Source organism: Amblyomma americanum, chromosome 8 (assembly GCF_052857255.1).
Source record: "Amblyomma americanum isolate KBUSLIRL-KWMA chromosome 8, ASM5285725v1, whole genome shotgun sequence".
Classification (NCBI taxonomy): domain Eukaryota; kingdom Metazoa; phylum Arthropoda; class Arachnida; order Ixodida; family Ixodidae; genus Amblyomma; species Amblyomma americanum.
Genome location: NC_135504.1, coordinates 58,956,602 through 58,981,001, shown reverse-complemented (window position 1 = coordinate 58,981,001; position 24,400 = coordinate 58,956,602). Strand labels below are relative to the sequence as shown.

At 46.6% G+C, this 24,400-nt stretch overlaps 1 protein-coding gene and 1 non-coding gene across 2 annotated transcripts in view; both read left to right on the top strand.

Annotated features, from left to right (window-relative positions):
- The window catches only part of LOC144100368 (uncharacterized), a 51,754-nt gene extending 29,333 nt beyond the window's left edge, over positions 1-22,421 (top strand). Inside the window, exons 4-6 of the mRNA XM_077633340.1 lie at positions 10,601-10,812; positions 20,239-20,389; positions 22,066-22,421. Of these exons, the coding sequence (XP_077489466.1) occupies positions 10,601-10,812; positions 20,239-20,389; positions 22,066-22,313 (611 nt within the window). The 3' untranslated portion in view covers positions 22,314-22,421. The remainder of the gene's footprint in view (positions 1-10,600; positions 10,813-20,238; positions 20,390-22,065) is intronic.
- TRNAS-CGA (transfer RNA serine (anticodon CGA)) lies at positions 11,887-11,960 on the top strand. The gene has a single exon. It is a non-coding gene; the product is annotated as a tRNA-Ser (tRNA).
- Positions 22,422-24,400: the final 1,979 nt, after the last annotated feature.

Here is a 24,400-nt window from a genome sequence, read left to right as displayed (position 1 = left end):
GAAACAATAGAGTTATTGCATAGTTATCTGCTATATTTACCTGACCCCGTGGTCAAGCAAAACTGTACCATTTTATCACAACTTGTTCGCTCCACAGAAGAATATGCGGCTTGCACCAATGAAACTGTACGTGGGGCACCAAACATCCCTCATAAAATAACGACTGCTCCACTTCCGCAAGTTCCGCAATTGTGATAGCGCGGCATACGGCAGCGAGAACCGCAGTCAATCTACCTTTCGTAACGCGCGGACTGCTCCCAGCATTGATGCCCCGATTTTCTAGTACCAGCTGTACAGCGTCTATCTCAGCGCTAATGAACTTCGAGAAACTCTGCAGCAGTGCTTCCCTGTCTGCAACATCGACAGCAATTCTCTCGTTCGCATCGCCGTATGATATACAATGATCACGGATGTCTGCACTCATTGACGCAAACAAGGCCCAGTGTGCTTTATCTACGAGAACCTGCGTTGATGTCAGCTCCGCCTCTGAATCGGAAGGCGGCTGCGTTCAATCGCTCTGTGCCTAAAGGAAGGACGTTGGTTCGTTCCACCATGCTCTTTCCCTGATTGCTGCCGTCTTATTTAATTTCCTGCGTCTCTTTCTTTTTTGTTTTTAGTCTATAGGGAGAGATTGGGATTTAATGTGCCTGCCAGATCCCGTTCCCAACATCTCTTACTCCGCTTTGTGCAATCACCGCCGCACTTGTACACATCAGAAGAGCGCCTTCAGCGTCGAGCTCTGTGATCAGCGATTCCATTTCCGCTCCGTGTAGGTTTGGGGAAGGGGCTAAAAACTCCACAAATAACTGCGAGAGATGAAAGGCCTTGCTCTGCTCGATGTTAACGCGCACAACCTGGAGCGTAAACGCAGTCTGTTTTAACCTAATGGATGGATCTGCGCAGGACCCTTACCGGAGAGAAAGTAAATCTTTCATCACGGCAAATGGTCTGAGACTTGTATAGGACTTGCTTCTAATATGTGACGATGAAAGGGAAGACCGAGAAACGTAGAATTGATCACTGAAATGTTATGACGTCCATTTAAATGGCTGGTACAACCTGAAGCTCAAGCGCAAGCTATTTTAACCTAATGGAAGGACGTAGGGCTCCAACCAGAGAGCGAATCAATCTTTGATGATGTCAAAGAGCCGGCGACCTAAGCGGAGACTGAGAACACTTTGGATACAAAATAACGAACGGAAAAATTGAGACACGTGTAGAACCATGTTTATGGCCCGTATTTGAATATTGGAGTAGCGACGTACTGAATTAAAGCCTGGAGAATACTTGAAACCTAACGTCTACTTCTACGCTAAAAGGGTTCTAATTGCAGTCAAAACTAAGCCTTGTCGTAAATAGGCACGTGCCTTGAGTTTCTGAAGTGATGTCTCCTCATACCTGCTTTGATGTAAAGGAAGGTAACTCGTATGAAATCGGTGACGTTGAAACAGCAGTCGACAAAACGTTGGAGTACTCAGAGTTTTGAGATCTTCTGGAAGCTACAGATAACAGCTAGCATGTCCTCAATGTTATGTTATTCAACTACCTAGCGGCCCAATACTGTGCAGTTGGGCAAATCAGTGCGAGATCACGTTACGAAAACGACTTGGACACAGGGCGCAAGAAGAGTTAGAGAACATTGTCTTTTCTATAGGTCCTTTGTTCGCATGGTTTACTTAACACACGAGCCTGGGAAACAGATACTGCATTTGTGCGCACGTAAGTTATGACAAGTGCATTGTAGCTTCCTCCTTCCGTCTCACAAGCGCCACCATTTTCGTGACACGTTCAGCAGGAGACCAAAGGTATAGTTATAAACATAAGTCGTCGTGAGAAGAAGAGGGATGGCTTTACTGCGAGAAAACAAGTATATTATTCGCCCTTAGAGTCATACTATTTGTATTGCAGGGTACATAGCTTGCTCGACGCGGCATATACGCGCCCAAAGGTGTCAAGTTGTCACTACTCTATTGCACACCACAGTTGTCACATCTTCTAAAGCTAGCGGCGCACCTCGCTGAAGTCATTTTGTTGTCTCCTGCCGGCGCCCAAGACTTTCCTCGCGAAGGCCAAGTAGTCCAAGCCTCGCAAATGTTCCTTCCAAGCGGGAGCGCTGTAAGGGTACTGAGCAGACGGGCATCTAGAGAGCTGTACTTACAGTATTTGCTTTGTAGGGCGACGAGCCATGTATCGCGTACCGTGAAGTATTGCCTTCAGCTATATGGTTCGTAACTGGAGGTTTTTTTTTTTTTTTTAGAGAGCGGCTTGTGATCTCGAAATTTACTCTTGTGAGTCAAGGAACGCAATTAGATTACCGACTTGTTGAATGATTGCTGAGCCAATATGACAAAATGAAGGACGCTAAAATAGCGACGGTAAATTAAAGGACATGTTGCCACCATTCACGATAACAAAGGAAGACACTTGCTTCCGCCTTAATTCCCCGCCCCTGCCCCTTAAAAAGAATGCGGATGTTTTAGCCATCAGTACTCAAAGTCTTAAGTTTCCAGGTACCGTAATGCAATCTTGAGTAATTGGGGCGTTTATGTACAAATAATTCATTCCTTAGACTGCAGGTTTCAGAGTAACAATATCCGCCAGTCGGTTACAAAAATAGTCGTGATAGTTTAAAAAGGTAACCAGAGCTTTACATTGCCTCGAAAACAAAAGAAAAAAGTGCCTTCCGTTCGCGGCATTCCGTACCACCTCTAACTTGCGCGAATAACTAGGCCCATTAGCCGACGTTCTCCACAGGCTTCGGTCCAAAGCTAACGCCTCCTGGAATTTAATATGCGAAGCGCGTATTAGTGAATTCCCGCTTCGTACCTTCTACTCTCTGCTCCAGCTTTTTTGTTTACTTTACTCTTTTGAAGCGAAATTAAAAACACGTTATATTTGGGTCCGTGGTAAATTTGGGCGAAGTTACGAGCCTGACCGCGTTGCAATACACACCAAGGAAACTTAACTAGCGGCGCACACATGAAAACGTTCTTAGCCACTCCTCCTGAATAAACGAACTCCAGACGGTTAATTTCACTGTTAGTCAAGAAACAAACTTTCAGACAGTTACGCGAAGCGAGGTTTCTATAATTTCGTTGCAAACCGTACTCCTAACTGCGATGTAATGGCGCCCACATTTGGTGCAACAGTTAACTGCACGTCTACTTTCTTCGTAATCTTCTCTCTTTAACCCGCATCTTTAATTCTCGTTCTAATGCATTTACTCTAAAACAATTCACAGCATTGCAAGCCCATTTTACAGCCGTGTCATATTCATTTAGGAGCTCACTTTGCTGGTGAAGTAGTGTGTCCCGGCATCTATTAAAGAACACAAGTGTGTCGAATATGCTGTAAGAAGCAAAATTATATCCACACAGACACAATCAGAAAATTCAATGAGGAAGCCCGCAACAGAATACACCGGGGGCTTTTTTTTTTGCGATTATAGATTGTTTTAACAAAAACTATATCAGTCTCATCGATGCGGTTTATGCAGGTGGATTGTGTAGCAAGGCAGACATTATGTACGTGGTAGCCCTCAATAATTGGATGATTAACTATTTAAAATTAACTAACAAACTCATTTAATTTTTTTTATTTTAAGGGGCAAGATTATATTCAGGAATTTAAGGCCGCCAACGTCGAAGGTGTTTCAGAGTTCGTAAATTCTTGTTATCTAGAATGGCGCTCGAAATATCGATTGCCGAAAATGCCCATTTGAAAGCTGCAGGGTTGAGCTGGTTTGCCCGCTCAGCATATATATATATATATATATATATATATATATATATATATATATATATATATATATATATATATATATATATATATATATATATATATATATATATATATATATATATATATATATATATATATATATATATATATATATATATAACGGTGTCGCTCGCATTTCCAGTGCAGCAAATACAGACGCTGTTTGTGTACTTTAAACCATGGAAGTAGCTAACGGTATTTCGGCGACAGTGCTAAGCGCACCGACACCATTTCACAAATTTCTGCGGCGATAACCGTTACGTACGGAGCGGCGGTTTGTAAGCCCAATATTGATGTATAAGGTGCATGGCAAACGGTAATAGCGTGACATAACGGCAACAGATCACCTTTTCTTATTTTCGTGATGTCATCGTTTAAATTGCAACAAGATCGACAAGCTCGGCTACGGGTTTGAGGCAGTATAAGGCGGCTGTATTCCAAAAAGTGACAGGACTACAAAATAGGATCTTCTGGGGTGTTACTTTACTCCCATCGGCGACTGCTTTGATAGGGTCAAGAACTAATGGAAGATAACTTTTTCGTTTTAACACTACATCCTGCGCGAATCACATTCAGCGTATGTAAAAACTCTGTGGCTAGAATTTGCCTTTAAACTCAGTTGACCCTCGCGCGGCAAAATTTGTTGCTACGTAGCTTGTATTACGGTCAATATGCCGCACCGGTGCTATTGCGTGGGGCGGGCGAATTAACAAGAATGTGAGCCGACCTAAACATACGTGGAACGCAGTTCCTTATAAACTGAATCGAATGTTTAATGTAAATTGTGCTTGGTCATGAAGTATGTGACAACAACAGACTGTTCTAGAGAGGATCACGGCATGCTCATATGCCTTCGTAAAGAGTCTAGCACGTATAGATAATGGCCCTGCGAGGTCAGTGCACTAAGCCCATGTACCACCACCTAACCGTAAGGTTTCATGGCGATGCATATGATACCACAGGCGTTCAGTGCCTCTATACCTTGTTATTTATTTTATTTATTTATCTCACAATGCTGCAGGCCGGAATGGCCCAAGGAGGAGACGTATGAAACGCAAATCACAACACCACGTGAAAACAAGCACTACATCGCACGCGAAACGCAACAAAAGGAAACTGAAAAGATGACATAGCAAATCAGAATACCAGTAGAATACTGAACCTCGGAGGCATAGAAAAGTAAATGTCTTTCCAACGTAGCAAAAATCTTTTGCAGCGTCTGTTCTACGTCAGGAGAATGAAAAATAGGTTCTCGAAGCCAGTCTCGACCGCATATTGTCTGCGGCGAGAAACTAACCTTAAATACCTTTGTTCAAGCAAAAATAGCCTGTAAATGTAAATATCGTTCCCTATAATGTGAAGGGCATTTGGTGGAGTGCGTTTGGAATGGAGGGGGAGAAATGCTGTTTACCTGACAAAATTTTTGAAAGAGTGAAATGCTGTAAATTTTCAATACAGACATGAAACAACGGTAGGTTATTGTCTTTCATGAGTTCTGCTGCCCCGTCAGACATTCTATATTTATGAAAAATGAAACGAAGTGCTTTTCTATGAATCTACCTTAGTTCATAGATATCTTGATATGTGGGCGGGCCAAAATTAAAGAAGAATATTGTGTCCGGTCTTTATGAAAGTATTGGGAGCCAAGGGCTTAGAATTGCTAGGAGAATTTTAATTTGCGTCTCAAGAAACAAAACCTTGAGAACGCAGCAAAAAAGGTACAAAAGATATGAGCGTCCCAGGTTATTCAGTTGGTGACAGTGATTCCCAGATATATACTACGTTGTCAAACTTCGCTAATTGAGCATTGAATCCCGGTCTTTCATGCTTCAAATTGCGCAATACGCATTATACTTATATCCTGATGATATATTGGGCTGACGAAAGCAATTTAATAGGGCCTCGCTAGGCCCCATTTTTCTTATTTCTCCCCCCTTTCCTCTGTTACCTTCCCCGCATAAATGATGACTCAGCCAAGATTGAAGAGTAACCTGAACAAATATGTAATTCTCCTCCAGTAATGGAGCGCGGTCACGCGAGAACTAAATAAACAAACCTTCATATTTGCGCATACCGCGTCTGGTCTCCATGCAGTTACCTTCAGTTTGGAATAAAAAAATGATCAAGTATTTAACTTTCACGTCTGCTTTATGTTGCATAGGGTTAGGCATTTGCATGGAATATACCGAGATGCTATGCGTGCAGAAGACGACAGCGTTGCCTGCGCTAGTTCAAAGGGAATGATTGTGTTCACGCAAGACTAGGAAACGGCCTTTTTGAGCTACTCCATATTTCACATCCTGTCAAGCCCGAAGCACGCACTTTCAGCGGGCAGCAGAAATTAGGTTTCTGTGAAGCGTAATATACAACAGCGGAACTCATTGGAAGCGAGCGGGCGGCTTCGTTTGATGCGTGATCTGCGCAAAACGGCCTCGTTCCGCAGGTAGGAGGTTTTAAGAGCCTACAAGAGAATTAGGTCTTGATTGGTCGCCGCATCGTTTCCTTCCGGGGGGAGTGGGGGGGGGGGGGGGGGGGGGGGAGCACGCGCGGGTCGATACCGCTGTCGAGATTGAGCCGGGAGGGGGGGGGGGGCGGATCCGACACAATTCGGTAGACGGCGCGGCCTCTCAGAGCATGACGTCACCAGGATCTGACGTCAACGAAGCGTCTTCTCTCCTCCTCAAGCCAAGTTGCCCTCTCACACCGAGTGCCAAGTGGCGTCGTCCTAAAACAAAGCGTCGAAATAGGTGGAGTTTGCCGTGCTGACCGCGCCCTCCATTGTACGCGGGAGAAAATGTCAGCACCGTTAATTCAACAGTTGATGACGTTTCTGGCAGTGTGCAACAGATGGCAGCACTGTCCACAAGGTTGCATATCAGTAAATTTTGATTCAAACTGAACATGGTGTGGCGGTTCAGTGTTTGAAATTTTGTTCTGAAAGAAGCGCTTATTGCTGCAAATGCGACCTACACCTGGCTCGATTAAAGATCTGCCTCTTGTAAGTTGGCCGCCAAATTTCCCAGGCCAGAACCCAGGAGCGGGAGCGTTCAAACCGCACTGATCATACCGCTCGCAGGATCTGAGCTTAAATGTCTCGAGGAGAAATTGCACTATCGCTATCGAGCTCTCGCGAACGCAGCAGTCTTGATGCTGCCGTTCGTGTCGTGCATATCCTTGACCTGCAAAGTTGCCTGACACGCAAAGCAAACAGCGTAAACAGTAAGGGAACGTCTTATTGGGGTTGGCTTATGCCGGCCGAGCAAGCGGTCCGCTCCCCATCGTTGAAACCTACGACAGGCTGTGACTCTGCCGAAGCCTTTTCGCCTTCTGCTTTTTCTTATCACTCCCTTTTCTCCCTCTCCTTTATATCCCCTCGTCCCTTTCCTCCCGTGCAGGGTAGAAAACTAGTTTCATATACCGCCTAGCCTTCCTGCCTTTCCTCCTCGCCTGCCTGCCTGCCTGCCTGCCTGCCTGCCTGCCTGCCTGCCTGCCTTCCTTCCTTCCTTCCTTCCTTCCTTCCTTCCTTCCTTCCTTCCTTCCTTCCTTCCTTCCTTCCTTCCTTCCGTACGTCACCGCGCCGCTCCTCAAAGGTGACAAGATTCCTTCACGTGATGCACGCTATAGCAGCTACTGTGAAGGAATATATCATCCTTGTAAATAGCGGTTTACACTGTTTCACAAGGAAATTTTCAATGTTCACTGAAATTTGCCATTGAAATACCACCGGAGATTGGAGGGCCATCGGCATATGCCCCTTAGACATGGCAAATCTTTATGGTGATTAACAACTAGTAAACTTTTGTGAGTCCGGTTCTCTGCAAAGAATTCTGTCAACAGAAAGCTGTCGTTCCCAACTTGCGTATTCCCCGTTCAGCACACAAAACAGGGCAGCACGAGGAATTGAAGTCATCCATTATTGCGCTCTCTTCGAAAGTCATGAAGCGAGAATAGCCTCTAATTCACTTTTTTATTATTTATGGTGATAAGCGAGAGTCAGGTACTAGTTAGCGGGAGGAGCCATTCCGCCTTTCCGACAAGCGCCCCCTACTCGCGGTCTCGTAAGCGGGTGGCAGCCGTCCGGGTTCAGATTAACACAGATTAACACCCGTGCCACGCGAACAAATTTTATGTCATTTACTGCTTACGGCCTCAAGTTTCGCGTGGCGCCAAACGCACAAATTTATTGGAAATTACATACTGAGTTCGCCAAAACACACTCTCCCGAGAAATTCATGTCCGCGTTAAAATCACTTAAAGGGACACTGAGGAGAAATTGAAGTTGGCTTGTATCGATAGAATAGCAGCTCCTGATCACAAAAACGCCACTCTTGCTGAAAACAAAGCTCTTGTAATGTAGAAAATAGCAAGAACCAAAATACAGGTATCGCCGCCACAGGCCAATCTCGCAAGTACAAGCGTGATGACTTCCTAGGACAAGAGGCGCCACCTTGGAGGAGTTCTCCTTACTTCATGGATGTCGCGAATCTCTGAGGCTGGCAAAAAAAGGTTGCGCACCGAACCGCTAGCCGTCAGAAATCACGGAGTCTGCGTTTACGTCACGTGTCCCGTCACTCCGTTCTGAGACGTCATAAGAGTTGCCGTGTCGTCATAAGAGTTCCCTGAGTTTGAATCAGAGCGGCGGGAAAAACTTTTTCATCTTCGAATCCAAATTTCTTTGCAATAAATGCATCTTTCGCGCCCGGACAAGCGGCAACGAAGCCATGAAATGCCGAACTATCAGATTTTGGTAAGAATAAAAAATTGATAGAGTTCTCCTCAGTGTCTCTTTAAGCAGAAACGCATGGAACTTTGATAGAATCAAAACTCCTCTTCCTGTTAAGTAGGATATGTTTTATTCAGAACTTTCAATTTGGTGACGTACAGTCTCGGTCAAAAGTCTTAAGGCCAAAGCCGCATAACAGAGCCATTACTGCGCTATTTAAGACCGAATGTACCTGAAATGCTGGCAGGTGGATTTTTCTTGCTGTAAAGAAGCTTCCTGATTGACTAAAGTGTTTTGAGTTATCCGCTACACGGAGCATTCTAGGAACATTCATTTCGCTGCAGCTGAACGCTGTGGCCTTAAGTCTTTTGAGCTAGAGTGCACCGCTACTACATTTTCATTGCGAATGGCGCTATCTTTACCGACACGTCTGACTAACACACGTACCTATCAGTACTTTTTAAAATTCTCAACGAAGAACACCGGCATTTCACGGAAGATAATATTAACAATACATTTGGACAAAATTATCAAGATTTTTCACTAACCAACACTTATTTACTATTAGTTCCAATTTCTCGCTGACTTGTGAGCGTTATCATGGCCGCCCCGTGCGTATAATGAGATTAAATCAGGACGTCTAGCGACAACTGTAAAAATAATGGAAAGGACCGAAACGCGGAAAAGACCGAAATACAGTACGACGGCGCACACAGAAACGTGTTCCTCATTGTTAGACAAAATCTTGGATATTTAAACATTCTAAGCTATTGTTATGGAAACATTGAACCTAATTATTGATTGTACCGATGTGCGCCAAAATATTTCTTTTCCATCGCTCGCATTAGTTAAGATGCCATGCAAACCAATCGGTAATATTTTTACGATAACAAAAACATATTAACAAACGAATGGAAGCCTGCCGACGGGAATTATGGATATATAGATTTTTATAGTGAAACCTTAAAAGAAATGAAATTCCGTTCATGAGCCCTTTCCCGTTGAAAAACGCTTTTGTCTAGAATTCCAGGGCATGACTGCGCCCGTCTGTATCTGAACAATGATTTTCTGTGCAGAAGAAAAAATAAATTTCGAATAAACTAGGAGAGTCTACAGTTATTAACATAAGCAACAATTAGGTTTCTATATATTTGTTTTGGGTTTATGCGAATCATCGGACCCAGTAAGTGTGGGCCTGCTACCAAAAGAAATCTAGCCATCCGCGAACCTCCGCTGAATCGATATTCATCCAATTGAGTGGTCATTGTAAAGCACTGTTTGAAACCAACCGACATCATTGAGTACCATGGCTATTAATTAAATGTGAATCTGTTTACTGGCCGAATGACGAGGTTAGTAGACAACCTCTAGTAAAGAGACGCGGATAAAGTAATGGCCTGAGCGTGCTTTCAGTGTATCTATGGGGAATCACAGGCGTCATTACATTAGGCTGGCCATGCCATCTCCCACTATGTACGGCATGCCCTTTCTTAAAGGGGCTCTGAAACGCCTTCCGAGGAGAGCACGTTAACTCACTTAACCACTGCACTGTGTTACCACGAAAATCGGAGCGAAATAATGGTCTTCTACACGCAGCAGACGACCCACAATTGCGCGTCAAAGTTGGCGAGCCCTTCCCGGCGACTTTGTCACGCTCGCACCCTCCTCCGTCCCCCGCATCTGCGTAGACAAGGTGAGAGGTGGCCATTGGTTAGATTCTTTCAGACGTCAGGCAGCTACCGTGGCCGCGGCCAATAAGTCGCTTAGCTCCTGCGGGTCGGGAAGCTCCACCCCCAGAGGGGGGTCGGCGAAGGAGCGCCTACCTTCCAGCGTGCAAAAAGTGACGAGAGGAGAGGGAAAGGCGCGAAGACGCTGAAATTCGAACTTTAACTACAGATAACTCAGCTTCTACAAAGCGAATTTGAAAAATCCTTGCTGGACACTATTGGTGCAGCGGCGTGCTTCAATATCCCAGGCATGCCGCAGCTTTATTAGAGCCCCTTTCAGAGCCCCTTTAAGAGTGCTCCACTCGTCGGAGGCGCGTGTCCCGGACATGGGAAAGCGCTCAGCGACAGCGCAGCGTGTGGCTCTGCGCAGTTGCCACGGCGGCGCCCACCACCACCACCGTGGCGACCCCCAAGCTGGCCAACGTGTCGGCGCCATGCTCCGAGCGGCTGGGCACCCTGATGAAGCGGGTGCTGCGGGGATTCCCCTCGCGGCTGCCCGAGCTGTGGGAGTTCCGGAGGAGGCGGTTCCTGCGCGCAGCGGTGGTCGGAGGCCTGCCGCAGCTGGGCGTCGAGCGCATGCAGGTCAGTCGGGGTGGCACGGGCAACAATTATAATACTAGTAACTTAACCAACTACAGCACAATCCGGCATGGCGCACGAAGAAGATGGAGGCGATATATACAGGACGGACTAAAAACGTCGTGCTAGGAAAGCAGCACAAGGAACTGGCCTGTATATATATATATATATATATATATATATATATATATATATATATATATATATATATATATATATATATATATATATATATATATATATATATATATATATATATATATATATATATATATATATATATATATATATATATATATATATATATATATATATGAAATGAGGGGCTCGCTTGACAAACATATTAAGGAAGCCAACAGTCACCGAAACCAAGATGCATAGGGGAATATTTTTTTTATATTTTTTTAATTTGCAGTGCCAATCAACCGGTTTAAAGAAAATTACTTATAAAGCAGCAGAAAAAACAACCATGCCGTCGGTGGGATCCGAACCCACGACCTCCGAATATCGCGTCCGGTGCTCTTACCAACTGAGCTACGGCGACGGCTGTCCAATCTGCTGCTTTCGTGGGTATTTGTGTTTACTGGGTGTAAGCGAACCTTGAGAGTGTTCACCAGCGCCATCGACCATAGCGGCGAACGTAGCACGTCCTGTAATACCGCGAGTGTGACGTAGAACGTCATCTAATGGCGAGGGCGGAAACTGTGCGAGAGCCCTCTTATGCTACCTATGGCAACAAGACTGCCAGAACCGAGACCCCGTTAAGCTATTAGCAGACAAGGTAAATGAAATGAGGGGCCCATTTGACAAACATATTAAGGAAGCCAACAGTCACCGACACCAAGGAGCATAGGGGAATGTTTATTTTATTTTTTTTAATTTGTAGTGCCAATCAATCGGTTTAAAGAAAATTAATTTTCCGCCCTCGCCGTTAGATGACGTTCTACGTCACACTCGCGGTATTGCAGGACGTGCTACGTCCAACGCTATGGTCGAGGATGGCGCTGGTGAACACTCTCAAGGTTCGCTTACACCCAGTAAACATAAATACCCACGAAAGCAGCAGATTGGACAGCCGCCACCGTAGCTCAGTTGGTAAGAGCACCGGACGCGAGATTCGGAGGTCGTGGGTTCGGATCCCACCGGCGGCATGGTTGTTTTTTCTGCTGCTTTGTAATTTTCTTTAAACCGATTGATTGGCACTACAAATTAAAAAAAAATAAAAAAAACATTCCCCTATGCACCTTGGTTTCGGTGACTGTTGGCTTCCTTAATATGTTTGTCAAACGAGCCCGTCATTTCATTTACCTTGTTTGCTAATAGCTTAACGGGGTCTCGGTTCTGGCAGTCTTGTTGTCATAGGTAGCATAAGAGGGCTCTCGCACAGTTTCCGCCCTCGCCGTTAGATGACGTTCTACGTCACACTCGCGGTATTACAGAACGTGCTACGTCCACCGCTATGGTCGAGGATGGCACTGGTGAACACTCTCAAAGTTCGCTTACAGCCAGTAAACATAAATACCCACGAAAGCAGCAGATTGGACAGCCGTCACAGTAGCTCAGTTGGTAAGAGCACCGGAAGCGATATTCGGAGGTCGTGGGTTCGGATCCCACCGGCGGCATGGTTGTTTTTTCTGCTGCTTTATAAGCAACTTTCTTTAAACCGATTGATTGGCACTACAAATTAAAAAAAAATATAAAAACAACATTCCCCTATGCACCTTGGTTTCGGTGACTGTTGGCTTCCTTAATATATATATATATATATATATATATATATATATATATATATATATATTGTAGTGTGGTAATCTTCATCGATATAACCACTGACATGCGTCGCGTGCTGCCGCTCTCAAGGACGAAGAAGTTGTTCGCTGCCTTGCTCTTTCGCCACGCCTGACGCTTCGCTGCGAGTCTCCCCTGAGCGGCTGGAATCATCTGGGTTCACCGAATAAACACACCCCTACAATTGGTGCAGGTGCTGCTGGGTACGTTCCCGTCCACCCTGGAACTAAGAAGCCGCACGTTACCCTCTGCTTCCAGCATGCCGGATGACACTGCCACGACATCGTCGCCCCTCCCAACCACCGTGCTGTGTTCTGGAGCTCTACGGCAGCGTGATCCGTGCTTCTTCAGTGGCACAGCCGACCAGGACGTCGACGATTGGTTGGCGGCATATGAGCGCGTCAGTAGCTACAACAGATGGGACGACGCTATCAAGCTAAGCAATGTAATCTTTTATCTGACTGACGTGGCGAACCTCTGGTTTCGCAACCATGAGGCAGACCTGCCATCTTGGTCTGCATTTAAAAAGAATTTTGCAGAAGTGTTCGGCCGCCCTGCAGTTCGCAAGCTCCGGGCAGAACAACGCTTGCGTGAGCGCACTCAGCAAGTCGATGAGTCGTTCACTAGTTATATAGAGGACATCGTGGACCTATGCAAGCGTGTCGATCCGCTAATGACTGAAGCGGATAAGATCGAGAACATCATGAAAGGCATCTCTGACGACGCGTGCCAAATGCTCTGGGTAAAAAATCCTGCCACGGTGAGTGACGTGATCAAGCTTTGCCAGAGCTACGACGTGCTTCGTAAGAAGCGCGCTTCTACCCGGCGGTCCGGTGTTAGAGACGACGCCATCTCTACACTTGCGCTGGGCGGTTCTACCCCATCAGAGGACAGCCCTTTACTTCAGCAAATCAAAGCCTTCGTTCGAGAAGAGGTCGCCCGCCAGCTATCGCTGGTCCCTCAGTTACAGGATAGTGGCCGCCTTGTTCCTGACATGGCTCCGTCTTTGGCCCCTACCATACGGCGTGCCGTTCAAGATCACATCGCTGACGTTCTTCCTCCCAGCTCCATGCTCCCGCCCAGCCCTGTGCTGCCGCCCAGCCCCGTGCCAGCGCAAGTAACGGCACCACTGACTTACGCCCAAGTTGCGGCCAGGCCGCTCATGCCATCAGCATCTCTTTCCTACCAGGCCGCTCCTTCCAACCTTCCTTCGCCTTTGCCTGGGTCTGCATTCCATGTCCCTATTCCAAGGGTACGCCAACGCCCTACGAACCCTTGGCGTACCGCGGACAACCGACCAATCTGCTACTCTTGCGGGCTGCCGGGCCATGTCGCACGCCTTTGCCGCCAACGCCTTCCACCTTCTCGACCTGAACTATGGAACTACTCCTACAATACAGACCAGCCCTCGCCGAGAAATCCGCCCAGTTCCGAATTTGTATCTCGTGACAATCAAATGTACACAGCTCGCCGATCACCTTCCCCTCGTCGCCGTTCCCCGTCCCCACTCCGACGTTCTACCGGCACCGTTGAGGGAAACTAACAGTCGCAGTTCCCGGGGCAAGAACTGCGCTTGGTTCGAACTCTTCAAGTCCTCGGTGTTCTCCCACTAACGTAATTCAAGTGTTTGTCGACGGCGTCGCAGTACTCGCTCTAGTCGACACGGGCGCTGCCGTATCAGTCATCAGTGAAGCTCTTTGCCGTCGTCTTCGTAAGGTGACCACCGCACTTTCCGACTTTTCGCTTCGCACCGCCTCATCACAGCGCATTCATCCCTCAGCGGCGTGCACGGCCCGTGTTCTCATCGAAGACGTCTTATACACCATCGAGTTTATTGTACTGTCTCGCTGCTCACACGACATCATCCTGGGCTACGATTTCCTTTCCACTCATCATGCCGTTATTGACTGCGCCCGCGCGGAAGTTTCCTTTTTACCTCTTTGTGATACCGTCTTGTGTGACGTCCCTACCCGGCCTGCAAAACTCCTCGTCGCCAGTGACACAGACATTCCTCCATTTTCTGCTGCCCTCGTTCCACTCTCCTGTGAAAGCGTTATTAGTTCGACTGTCTTCTTCACACCTTCCGACGCCGCTTCACGCCATCCCTGCCTCCTGCTTCCATTTGCGGTCCTCAAGATCGAAGATGGCCTTAGTGCCATGTACGTCTCAAATCCATTTTCGTGCCCGTCCGTCCTCCTACGCGGCGAGTGTCTCGGTCGTATTGAAGAACTTGATCCCGCGCTTGTAAATACTCTTCCTGCAACGCCTACTTCATTAGACGTTAATGTGCTCAGCTCTTGCGATACAGCGACCGCTTCGACGCCACCCGATGTTCTTCAACAAGCTATTGACGCAGATCTCCCACCCGCACAACGCGATCAACTCGCTGCTCTTCTACAGAACTTCACTTCTGCCTTTGACCTTCCTCACACTGCTCTGGGTCGCACGTCTGTCGTTACGCACGCAATCGACACTGGTACAAACGCACCTTTACGACAGCGTCCTTATCGCGTGTCGGCCTCTGAGCGCCAAGTCATTGCTGACAACGTGGACGACATGCTTCGCCGGGGCGTCATACAGCCATCTAACAGTCCATGGGCTTCTCCGGTTGTTTTGGTCACCAAGAAAGATGGTTCCATCCGGTTTTGCGTCGATTACCGTAGGCTTAACAAAATCACGCGCAAAGATGTCTATCCTTTGCCGCGAATCGACGACGCCTTGGACTGTTTACAGGGAGCCGAGTATTTCTCCTCTTTGGATTTGCGCTCCGGCTACTGGCAGGTACCGATGGCTGATAATGACCGCTCGAAAACTGCCTTTATAACACCGGATGGATTATACGAGTTCAACGTTATGCCCTTTGGCCTCTGCAATGCCCCGGCTACTTTCGAGCGCCTGATGGACACTGTTCTTCGTGGACTCAAGTGGCAGACCTGTCTTTGTTATCTGGACGACATCGTAGTTTTTTCTGCCGACTTTTCTTCTCACCTTCTCCGCCTAAAGGATGTCCTCACGTGTCTCGCCGGCGCTGGGCTTCAGTTGAATTTGAAGAAGTGCCACTTTGCCGCTCGAAAACTCACAATTTTAGGCCACGTAGTTTCTAAGGACGGCATTCTTCCCGACCCCACCAAACTTCGCGCAGTTGCAGAGTTCCCGAAGCCAACCTCCCTGAAGCAGCTTCGGAGCTTTATCGGCCTCTGCTCCTACTTTCGACGTTTCATCTTGAACTTCGCCTCTATCATCGCTCCTCTGACCCAGCTCCTTGCCGGCAGCTCCGACCTTTCCGCCTGGACTCCAGCCTGCGATAAAGCCTTTGACACTTTACGCCGCCTTTTGGTTTCGCCGCCCATTCTACGCCACTTTGATCCGGCTGCGCCTACGGAGATCCACACTGATGCCAGCGGTATTGGGCTTGGTGCCGTCCTTACCCAACGTAAGCCTGGTTACAGCGAGTATGTTGTGGCATACGCCAGCCGAACATTGACAAAGGCAGAATCTAATTATTCAGTCACAGAAAGGGAATGTTTGGCCATTATTTGGGCTATCGGAAAATTTCGTCCTTATGTGTATGGTCGACCGTTTTACGTTGTGACCGATCACCACGCTTTGTGCTGGCTTGCCTCTCTGAAAGACCCATCCGGTCGCCTTGCTCGCTGGGCTCTTCGTCTCCAGGAGTTTGACATTCATGTCATTTATCGATCAGGGCTGAAGCATACGGACGCAGATGCTCTTTCCCGCTCGCCATTGCCTAGAGATAATTCGTCTGACCACGTCTGTGCCTACGATATGTCGACTCTTACAACTATCGACATGGCTACCGAGCAGCGGAATGACCCCTGGATCAAGGCACTTTTGAATTTTCTCTCAAGTCCTACTCCCGGTCATTCCTCCAAAGCGCTCGTCCGCCAAGCACACCACTTCTCCATTCGTGACGGTCTTCTCTATCGCCGCAATTATTTGCTTGATGGACGGAAGTGGCTTCTAGTCATCCCGCGTCATCTCCGCGCCGACATTTGTGCTGCGTACCATGGTGACCCACAATGTGCTCACGGTGGCGTATTGAAAACCTACACACGCCTACGTCTGCGATTTTACTGGCGTGGAATGTACCGCTTCGTAAGACATTTCGTGCGCGCTTGCGAATCTTGTCAACGCCGAAAAACTCCTCAGAAGTCCTCTGTTTCGTTGCAGCCGTTACCCTGCCCTGCTCGTCCGTTTGACCGCGTTGGCATAGATCTCTATGGCCCTCTTCCGACTACTCCTGCTGGAAACCGGTGGATTATTGTGGCAGTAGACCATCTGACTCGCTACACTGAAACATCACCGTTACCCTCTGCCTCTGCAAGAGACGTTGCTTTGTTCATTCTCAACAACTTGATTCTTCGCCACGGGACTCCGAAGGAACTGCTCAGTGACCGCGGACGCGTTTTCTTGTGCGACGCTCTCGAGGCCCTACTGAAAGAATGTCGCATCATTCATCGCACCGCTACTTCTTACCACCCTCAGACGAATGGCCTGACAGAACGCTTCAACCGTACTCTGAGTGACATGCTGGCCATGTACGTCAACGACGCTCATTCCAACTGGGACCACGTTCTTCCCTTCGTAACCTACGCGTACAACACTGCGATACAGACCACCACTGGATTCTCTCCTTTTTTTCTTCTTTACGGGCGCGAGCCAACCTGCACAATGGACACGCTTTTTCCCTACCGCCCTGATGTTTCTGAATCGACGCCACTCTCGGACGCCGCCCAGTATGCAGAAGAATGCCGTCAGCTCGCTCGTTCGCTCACAAAGGAAAATCAATGGCAACAAAAACACCATCGTGACACTGGTGAGGCGCCTTCATATGCGCCCAACTCCCTGGTGTGGCTCTGGGTTCCTGCCACAACCGCCGGCCTGTCAAAGAAGCTTCTTGCTCGGTATCACGGTCCATACCGAGTGCTTCAAAAAACATCTCCTGTGAACTACGTAGTTGAGCCCGTTACGCCATCTGCGGACTTGCGTCGCCGTGGACGCGAAATAGTTCATGTGGACCGAATCAAGCCCTACTACGATCCGTCTGTCCTTTCGGCACCATGAGTCGCCAGGATGGCTCCTTCTCTGCCCGGGGGGAAACTGTAGTGTGGTAATCTTCATCGATATAACCACTGACATGCGTCGCGTGCTGCCGCTCTCAAGGACGAAGAAGTTGTTCGCTGCCTTGCTCTTTCGCCACGCCTGACGCTTCGCTGCGAGTCTCCCCTGAGCGGCTGGAATCATCTGGGTTCACCGAATAAACACACCCCTACAATATATATATATATATAAAATCTCTCACAGTTTGAAAAAATATGGAAAAGATCAGTAGTAAAACGATTAATTAAATACATTTCACTTGTAAACTTTATATATATATATATATATATATATATATATATATATATATATATATATATATATATATATATATATATATATATATATATATATATATATGTGTGTGTGTGTGTGTGTGTGTGTGTGTGTGTGTGTGTGTGTGTGTGTGTGTGTGTGTGTGTGTGTGTGTGTGTGTGTGTGCAAAGTTTATAAGTGAAATGTATTTAATTAATCGTTTTACTACTGATCTTTTCCATAGTTTTTCAAACTGTGAGAGATTTTTAAAGTATCTCTCACAGTTTTTTAAATTAAAATCTCTAAAGGGCAAAAAAAAATGCCCTGCATATACACAGGGTGTTCAACCTAAGACTTTAGACAATTTTTAAAATGAGGCTTGTTGAGTTAGACAGCACTTTTTTCCAGCATAGCATTGGCAGTACATCAGATATTATAGCTAAGACGTGCGAACTGACAGGTTGGTTAACTAATACCGAATAGTTAACTCTAAATATTAGAGTTAGGCTCCTTAATTATTGAGAGGCCTGATAGCCCACTGTAAGTAATATCCATATCAGTTTTTAGAATTTCGAAAGCGCGATTACCCTCGGCGCTCTGGCCGAACAAATTTTGGCTACACCGCGTCAAAATGCGTGCTGTTTCAAGAAGCTTGCAGGCAAAGCAACCTTTCTAGTGCACGTAAATAATAAAAAAGTCAAATTTTGTTGGGCCACAGCGCCCTTCGAAACTAAAAACGGTTATGGATATTACTTATGGTGGGCTACACGCCTTAAGGAGTCTAGCAGTAAAATTTAAAAAGTTAAGTATTCAATATTAGCTTAACAGCGTTCTAGTTATTCATATTAGCTGTATTCTTTTGTACTACACTGCTGACAATGCTATGCCTAAAAAAAGCCTCTTCTAACTCAAAAAGCCTGCTTTTAATACTTTTGTAAAGTGTTTGGTGAAACACCCTGTATTTATATGAAATGTCACGGATGAAGTGGGACGGTGGTGCTACTTAAAGTACACATTCATTGATCTGTCTCATCAAAAAATATCAAGGGCCCTAGAAGTTGCCGAGTGAAAAATTTCACTCCTGCCTCCACCTCCTTCTTTCCCCTTTGTTTCAATCCGCTCCTGAAAGAAACAGATGTACGGCAAGTTCGAAGCTGTCGATGGTACGATAAATTAAATTCCAATTAGTTCTCTTGTAGTGCCGTTCTACGCCTACGGTCCGTCGTCTCTGCACTGTTTGTTGCACACATCACATCACACCTACTAGTAAATATGTAAACTGCTGTCAAGTATTGTGAACGTTTCAGACTTTTCGACAGTCTGATGACCTAAACTTACTTTAATTACTACGGTCATCGGCTACATGACCCTTACGACAGGCCAAATTTTGCCACTAAAGATCTCTAATCACCCTTGCCGAGTTCCAACCGCGTTTAGTTCCCATACCTCTGTATTCTGTAATCACATATATTGCATTTAAATAATCTCTGCCAGCGCTGCTTTTAATGTTACAGGATTGTTTCTCGTCGCATGCGCTGCCCTGCGTAGTAAAGTTCTCATCTTACTGGGGGCTTTAATTCGAGTCGTGTACTTTCTGTTGTAGTCTGAAATAGATATCTCAGCAGATTGATGGTATATACTTGAAGTCGTTATGGTGGGCTCCTCCAGATAGTGGGTGGCGGGTTGGGGAATCCGCCACCCACTTGTCCTGCCATGACTTGTCCTGCGTCATAAGTTTTACGAGGTGGCTCGTTTTAAAGCACAAAGTTACTGAAAGACTTGTCCTTGTGTATACTATCGACAGAGAAACAGAAAACGAAGGCATAGTTAATAGTGGACTTGTTTATTTCACGAAGAATAAGTTGCGAAAGGTAAAAGGCAAATACGACCAGAATGAAAGAGCAGAATTAATGGATGTTATCGAGCGGGGGGAACAGATGTGATGAATCATAGGAATTCGAAGCAATCAAGACACAACAGTTCATGCAGGTGTAAAAGACAAGGGCGAGAAATAAAATCACAGATTTCCATACCTGGCCGGCTTATTTCAGATGACGCGTTTCTGTTCGCACTGCTTGGTAGTAATGAAACTGTGCACTTCCTGCTTGTAGTAATCACTAAAAGAAACTTCTCTACTACTCGCTTTCCCTCTGGGTAGCAGACGAACAGTGGTCTTTGTACGCTACACCTGCTTCTCTTCTTTGTGATGAGTAGAAGAGGTGCAAAGCGGCATCTGTGAATTTATTCGATACATCGAACCCGCAGGTGAACTGCAACCTGAGCTCTGCGCACACCACGTGGGACGTGCGGCTGCGCGCCCAGCTGGACGGCATCTGCAACCTGGGCATCACGGGCCTGCCACGCATGTACCTGCGCTTCACGGGACCCGTGGTCGCCAGGGCGCGCTTCGGGGCGCGTGAGTCATCATCATTAGTTGCCGCTATACAAAATGGGGAGTGTTGCTCACGCGCAACCGCAACACAGAGTCGTGTTGTGTTGTCAAAGAAGCGGAAGCTGAGGTTGTTTTCTCACAGTGCCTCATACGAGGTAGCTTACGAGAGAGGGGTTAAGGTTAAATGCCAGAAGAGTAAAGAGGTCAGTTTAAAGGATGTACCTCTGCTGGCCTGCTATTCCACGCTGGATAAGGGTGTCAATTAGGAGAAAGCTAAAGCGGGAGTTGGCGGTGTTGTAAAAAAATTCACAGGTACACCTAATTATATTATGTGCGGGCTGTGCGGTACCATTAGAAGCTGTTGGTGTCTACCAAAAATGACGTCACTTTCCTTCAATCAATGGGCAAATTTTATGAATGATGACGTACTTTTGCCTCATGAGCCTTCTAGGGCTATCGCAAGATAATGCATGCGTCCACGCACACACAAGCTAGCACACGTCATGGCACGGATCTCGGAGACAAGGGACTAAGGCATGATATGTAAGTCTTCGTATGCCCGAGTGGGAAAAATATCATGCAAAAGACTTGAGATTTGCCTCAAGGAAATTGGCGTTTCCATAGAATTCGAATTAGTTCTGTACACGTCGGTTTCATTCCCCGGCTATATGGCGTTCTGCTATTTAAAGCAGATCACGGGTTCGAACCAAGCCAGAAAGGCAGCGCTTCTGTATAGATAAATTAAAAATGCTGGTGTACTAAGAGATGTTTACTTTAAAAAAGCCCATGTGGTCGAGGCTATCCCAGAGATCATCATGGAGCATCTCACCGAGCAAAGTGTTTCTTTTGCTCATGTCTATCAATTAACTGTAATATTTTATTAATAACCACAAAAAATAGCTCTGGAAAAATTACTCTCAGCCACCTCGTGTTAGTGCAAAGACCTTGTTTTCGCGCAGCAGGGGAAATCTTGACGAACGGGATAAAGACGTCGTTCTAGTGGCATGCAAGGTATGCAGTTACAGCTGTTGTTTTGTAGCACGAGCTAATCAGAAGGTTCCGAATAGTTGAAGTTTGTATACGTCTCTTTTCTTGCCTGCACATGAAGCGATATACCGCGGAAATCGTAGTGAAATTTGATACATATGTATAATTTGAAGGCGCCAAAAAACATTACACGAGGGCAAGGGCGTACTCCGGATGACCACATTTTTTATATAATTGTACGACAGTCATGCCAAGCATTTAATCTGCTACGGGCTCCTTTTGTTCGCTAAGCTATTATTAAATCATTCTTTTGTACTCAGAGTGGTCGACAAGACTACGTACAATCTTGAATTAAGAATACATAATGCGGGTGTCCTTAAAAAATAAAAAATTCTGGGCGGTCAGGCAAAGCACGCCACTGAAAAGCCTGGATGCATGTGGGGCCATTCATGCCCCATCCGTGGAAATGAATTGAGGTAACTTGTTTGCGAGGTGGTGCAGGAATATTTTTTTTCGTCAACCCGTATCCCGTAATGGTTTATTCATGTTCGTAGGGAAATTATTATTTAATCTCATTTTCTTTTCTTAAATTCAGAGATTCCAGAAAAATTTCCTATGCATACACCGAGCCTTTATCACAGAGACTATTCTTGGTCTGGCCCCAAGTACCAGCCGTACACCACAGCCCTCTGTCTTCCTGTGATTTGACGCAGCGCTGTCGGACGACTCAAAGCCTCAGCTGGACGACATACAGATCTTGTCTGCCGACGTGCACGAGATCCACTACCAGAGCGTGCTGGGCTTCGAGCAGCCGTTCGTGGAACGAGCCTCCAAGTACCTGCTGCAGAGGGCGCTGAGGGAGGAGGTGCTCGGACCGCTGCGAGAAGCCATCAACGCCGAGATCGAGAAACCGAGCCCAGAGCCGCCATCCACCACGGAAGAGGAGATCACTCTGCCCTGACGGCTGCACTCATACGTCCGCGCATCGTTAGTCAAGCCGGAATTATTTATTGTCTCATTTGCCGCAGCAGCCCCGCACGACAACGCCGAACAGGCAAGACGTGTGACGTTTTCGAGAATTTTAAGAGGCTGCTGATTCTCCACAATAAAGAGGCACCGACGTTAGCTTCCGCACCAGAATGTTTTCTGTATTGTCATTCTGCGCAGTTGTAAAAAAGAAATAGAAAACTATCCTTAAGAGACTATCACGCTTTTTTTTTTTTGCTGCGATAAATGACGTCGGCAGAAGTGCCGCACCCAAATCTGCCATCTACCGGCGGCTGTGACACAGTGCCAGTGGCGTTCGACTGCAGAATCTATGTTCGCGCAATCAAATAGCGGCTGCGGCTGGCGCAGTCGTATGGAGGCGAAGTCCAAAAACACTTAGTCCCACACTAAGCGCCTGTACCTGAAAGCGATGGTTTGCCGGTTGGAAAAAGAAATGCCGTCAAACAATTTCATTGATCAACAAGTGGAAAAGGCCTCCTCCACCAAGCTGCAGAAGGAGGAACAAATTAAATGCAGTAGATTCCTGGGCTAGTTGGTTCATGGTACACAGATGGTGGAACCAGCGAAATTGACGCAGGACAAGAACAAGGAGGCACACAAACAACACCGCCGGACTAACAACTTCAGAGTTGTAAGTCCAGCGGTGTTTTGTGTGTGTCTCCTTGTTCTTGTCCAGCGTCAGTTTCGCTGGTACCACCATCTGTGCGTGAGGCAAAAATTTTCACCTCATAGGCTTCCTTGAGGGCACCGCACAAATGTCTCAAAAACTCTATGCTGAGATTGCTCCTCATTTCTCGCACAATGCAGCACTTGTAAGAGGTAGATAAGCTTCGCAAACTTGAACCCCAGCAAGAACAGAGAGCTCCCGACAAGAGGTGCACATCTGACCTAACAAAACCTCGACCGCCCCTCAATCTCGGATAAACCCTGGTGACCTCTCCCACCCTCAACCTCATCTTTTGGCCCAACAGAGCTAGCCCATCAGCATTTTTTTTCTGACTTCCATATGGAGGAACCATCGTCTCCTGCGGTTAGTCGAAGTTTATGTATACCGGGTGCATTTTCTTTTTTTTAGCGCGAAATCCTTATATGTCCCATTAGCGCAAAAGCCGGCACCAGCCGTCCGTCGGAGTCCATGGCACGAAATTGCGCAGTGACGTCACCATGCTCTCGCACGACGTCAGCTGCAGCCCAAAATATGGTGACGTCTACAGCAAAGAAGCAAAAATAAAATTTCTTCCGAAGGTGCACACATGTCCAGCACGTTCGGACAACATTTTTGAATATTGAAGTATTGTGAGACACTGTTACATAAATATCGAAGATAATGGCCGGTTCTTGCAATGAGTAGCAAAATCTTTCTTTTATAGTTTATCCATCGCTCCCATAGATCAGTTAGGACTGCCATAGAAAACCAATGAGGAACATTTTGACGATAGCAAAAAACGTTAATAGCCAAAAAATGCAAGCCTGCCGACGGGAGATCCGAGGATAAATTAACTGTTACAGATTTCGCCTCCATCGAAACGCGGCCGCCGCTGTCGGGCTCGAACCCGGGCACTCCGGATCAGTAGTCGAGCACCCTAACCACTGAGCCACCGTGGCGGGTAAACAATCATTTGGCAGAAATGAGATTTCGTCGAAACAACTGACTCACAGTGCCGGCCCATCATTCTAGTTTTTCATGTACTGTGCATAGCTCAATCAGAAAAAAAAAGCTTACCATTAGGATCATAAACACATTGCACTCCAGTGAAGTATCGTACGGTACAAGTAGTCAAATAAATTTGCTTTTTCAAGGTTCGTTCCAACACATCTCAGAAAAGAACTGCATCCTCACAATTGATGAAGCAATGTTCAATTGTCAAAGGAGCATCAGAGAGGCGGCAGCTCATAGATGACATAAAAATGCCCTTTTTCTGAAGCCAAGTCTTCGCGGGAAATGTTGCCGTTTGTAGGCTGCATATAAGAAAGTCTTGGTGCTCGGTGAAAGTCACATTTTTCGCACCTGCGTAAGGACATCCTGTCCTGGCAACCAAA